This window comes from Diaphorina citri, unplaced genomic scaffold (assembly GCF_000475195.1).
Source record: "Diaphorina citri unplaced genomic scaffold, Diaci psyllid genome assembly version 1.1 scaffold2944, whole genome shotgun sequence".
NCBI lineage: Eukaryota > Metazoa > Arthropoda > Insecta > Hemiptera > Psyllidae > Diaphorina > Diaphorina citri.
The window spans coordinates 22606-25775 of record NW_007380356.1 but is presented as its reverse complement, the minus strand read 5'-3'; the positions used below and the strand labels follow the sequence as shown (position 1 = coordinate 25775).

General features: G+C 37.5%; 1 protein-coding gene across 1 annotated transcript in view; it reads right to left on the bottom strand.

The window, feature by feature from the left end:
* Positions 1-326: 326 nt before the first annotated feature.
* LOC103519795 (peroxisomal targeting signal 1 receptor-like) overlaps positions 327-3170 on the bottom strand; it is a 9558-nt gene continuing 6714 nt past the window's right edge. The window contains exons 2-4 of the mRNA XM_026831143.1: positions 1260-1430; positions 606-809; positions 327-371 (exon numbers count right to left, since the gene is read on the bottom strand). Coding sequence (XP_026686944.1) covers positions 327-371; positions 606-809; positions 1260-1421 — 411 coding nt within the window. The 5' untranslated portion in view covers positions 1422-1430. The remainder of the gene's footprint in view (positions 372-605; positions 810-1259; positions 1431-3170) is intronic.

Here is a 3170-nt window from a genome sequence, read left to right as displayed (position 1 = left end):
GGTGTATGGACGGTGAAAGCCTTCATCCCGAAGACCTTTATCCTGGACAAAGTGAGAGGTAACTTGCATCAATGAGTTAGACCCTCCACACTCTCCTCCATCAACCAGATCTTTCAACGACATGTTTGTCACCTGAAATTCATATTGAGATGATTAATATCTGAAAGAGAGCCAATAGAGGATATCAAGGCATTTGCAGCAATGCCAGCTTAAGTAGTCTTCTGCAGATTATGACGATGGGTCAGCTCCCTGGTTAGGGGTCACCTGCACTCGCCTTGCACGCGGGAGACCCGGGTTCGATTCCCGGCGGGGTCAAGAAATTTGTATCATGCAAATGATTGATCCACCCAGATGGTCTCTGGAGGTGTATGCTGAAAGTAGAATGAACCAAGTTATTCACAAGTAACTATCACTTTTATTCTGGGTGGGGCAAAAATTTCTGACCATACTTTTCAGTTTCCACATGGGCTTAGATGAAAAAAAGGAAGGAAAGCAAAAGAGGTTGAAAGTGGATAAAAAATACCTACATTAAATAATAATTAAACAAAACCCTCTACCAAGAATTGAACCCAAGACCTTTCTACACAGTTGGAACCTACAATTACCTCAAAATGTGATCCAGCCTCTAGGAATTGATTGGCCCACTCCCTAGCATCATCTTGACGAGCCAGCAATGAAATGGGAGCACTCTGTTGTGGTTTTGGTCTTTGAGAGGCAGCCTCAATGTCTCTCATCTCAGCAAGCAAATTATCCATACGGAAAGCTTGCTGCATGTTGCCCAAGTTGTGCTCCCAAAACTCACCCAATAACTGTAAAACAAACAAACATTTTTAGAGGTAAAAAGTAAATCCTTATAAAATTTATCGAGGTGTATTAAGTGCGGGATGGTATTTGTGGCGAGCATTGAATTATGCTTAGCACAGGTGGTAAGTAATTTTTTTCCTTCGCTCTATGGGTAGGGTAGATATACTAATACTTACATCAGGTCTGACTTGTAGCGCAGATCGGAAACAGTCCACCGCCTTATCATACTCATCGGATAAATTAAACAGAACACCCAAACCATTCTGTACATCATTGGATTTAAATGAAATTAATTAAACTTGCAGGTTATTTTTATTATTAGCAGCGTGTAAATAAATAAATAAATAGTTCCAACATTTTTTGTTTGCAAACTTTTAATTACTTTACAATGGTACACTCCTTTGAGCCTTTCATTGCATTGCATTGCATCATTTACAAACTAACTGCATACTTACTTGGTCAGGATGAGCATTAGCAAAGGAATTTTCCTCATGGGTGTATGGACGGTGAAAGCCTTCATCCCGAAGACCTTTATCCTGGACAAAGTGAGAGGTAACTTGCATCAATGAGTTGGACCCTCCACACTCTCCTCCGTCAACCAGATCTTTCAACGACATGATTGTCACCTGAAATTCATATTGAGATGATTAATATCTGAAAGAAATTGGGAAAAATCCTACAATGCTGCAGTGAGCACCAAAGTTGTGACATAATAACACAAAGAAATTGCATTTACATTTACATTTAATATCTGAAAGAGGGGCCTTTGAGTGAAATTTTGCTATTTATTTGATGAAAACATTCCAAGAATGAAAGAGTCTGTCTCTCATTTAAGGTGATGATGGTTTTATCACCCGAGTTTTTATCCCGTGACCATTATACTCTGTGAATTTTTCTTGTATGTCATTTTCCACTATGACTTTTCCCCAATGAAGCCACACCATTTAAGGTTTTCATTTTGAGTGAAATTTTGCTATTTATTTGATGAAAACATTCCAAGAATGAAAGAGTCTGTCTCTCATTTAAGGTTTTCATACATAACATAAATATGGGGCCTGTGGGTAAAAACCATTGAATGTGTTTTGACAGTCAGTGAGTTAAATCCTGATTCCAAAACAGAGCCCCTGACCATAATTATCCAGAAGACAAGATACACTTTGTTCTCAGGAATGACTGGCTTTCTCTAGTTTCTCATATCCTGTCCTCCTTCTTCCTTCCATTTTGGGACAATGAAACTTTCATCACAATCACAATAAAAAAAAACATTGGGAACAAACAAATTGTCACAGTTATTTGATCTAAAGAAAACTTACCTACCAGATTCAACTTACTGTCTTTTCAGTTTTCCTTATCACTGAAATTAGGTACTCAATCAGTTATGTACCTACTTGGTATCACATTCTTGGAATGACTGGCTTTCTCTAGTTTCTCATATCCTGTCCTCCTTCTTCCTTCCATTTTGGGACAATGAAACTTTCATCACAATCACAATCACAAAAAAAAAAAACATTGGGAACAAACAAATTGTCACAGTTATTTGATCTAAAGAAAACTTACCTACCAGATTCAACTTAATTGTCTTTCCTTAAATCCTTATCACTGAAATTACTCAATCAGTCATGTACTTGTTATCACATTCTTTGGAATCAGCCCAACGAAAATGTATTGCTGTTGATCCTCTGTCTTTTTTCAACGAAAATAATATCTAGGTAGATATAGGATACAGCTCACAAGAAGAAAATGTCCTTATCCAGTAATATCCTTCATTAATCACTTTTGATTAATCACTTTTTAATTAAAAAGTAAAAACTCGAGAAATCCAACAAAAAGATTTTTTTTCCTTCAGTTTCGACAGTTTCAGGACTTTCAGGTTTCAGTAGAACAGAACAGTGTTGCCACATTGCCGGTTGTGAACTACCGCACAGTCCACTCATTTGAAATACCGTACGGCGTACGGAAAACAGAAACACCGTACCATTGGCGGCTCTAGCAAATCCAGTAGGTATTTAAAATTTTAAAGTTTTCTTTCAGTTTCAGTTAATCAGTTTTTAGTAATAGATCAGTTGCGCTTACTTGTGTGATGTTTCAAAGTCATAGAGCAGGAAAAATGAGGACCAACGGAATTTTTCTTTTTCTTCTACGACTTCTAGATACCGAGATAAATCGATTTAAATAATACCGGTAAATCGTAAAGTTTGACGTCACGGCATACGCTCCCGTAGGCGATGACGTCATAATTCATGACTCCCGCTTCGTTTGTTTGTGCGCAAGCGTTTCTGCGCATTTTGACGTAAAGTCTGACGTCACAACTCTTTGAACTTTTTAATTAGAACGGCAAATAAAAATTGAATTTTCGACCTTTTAAA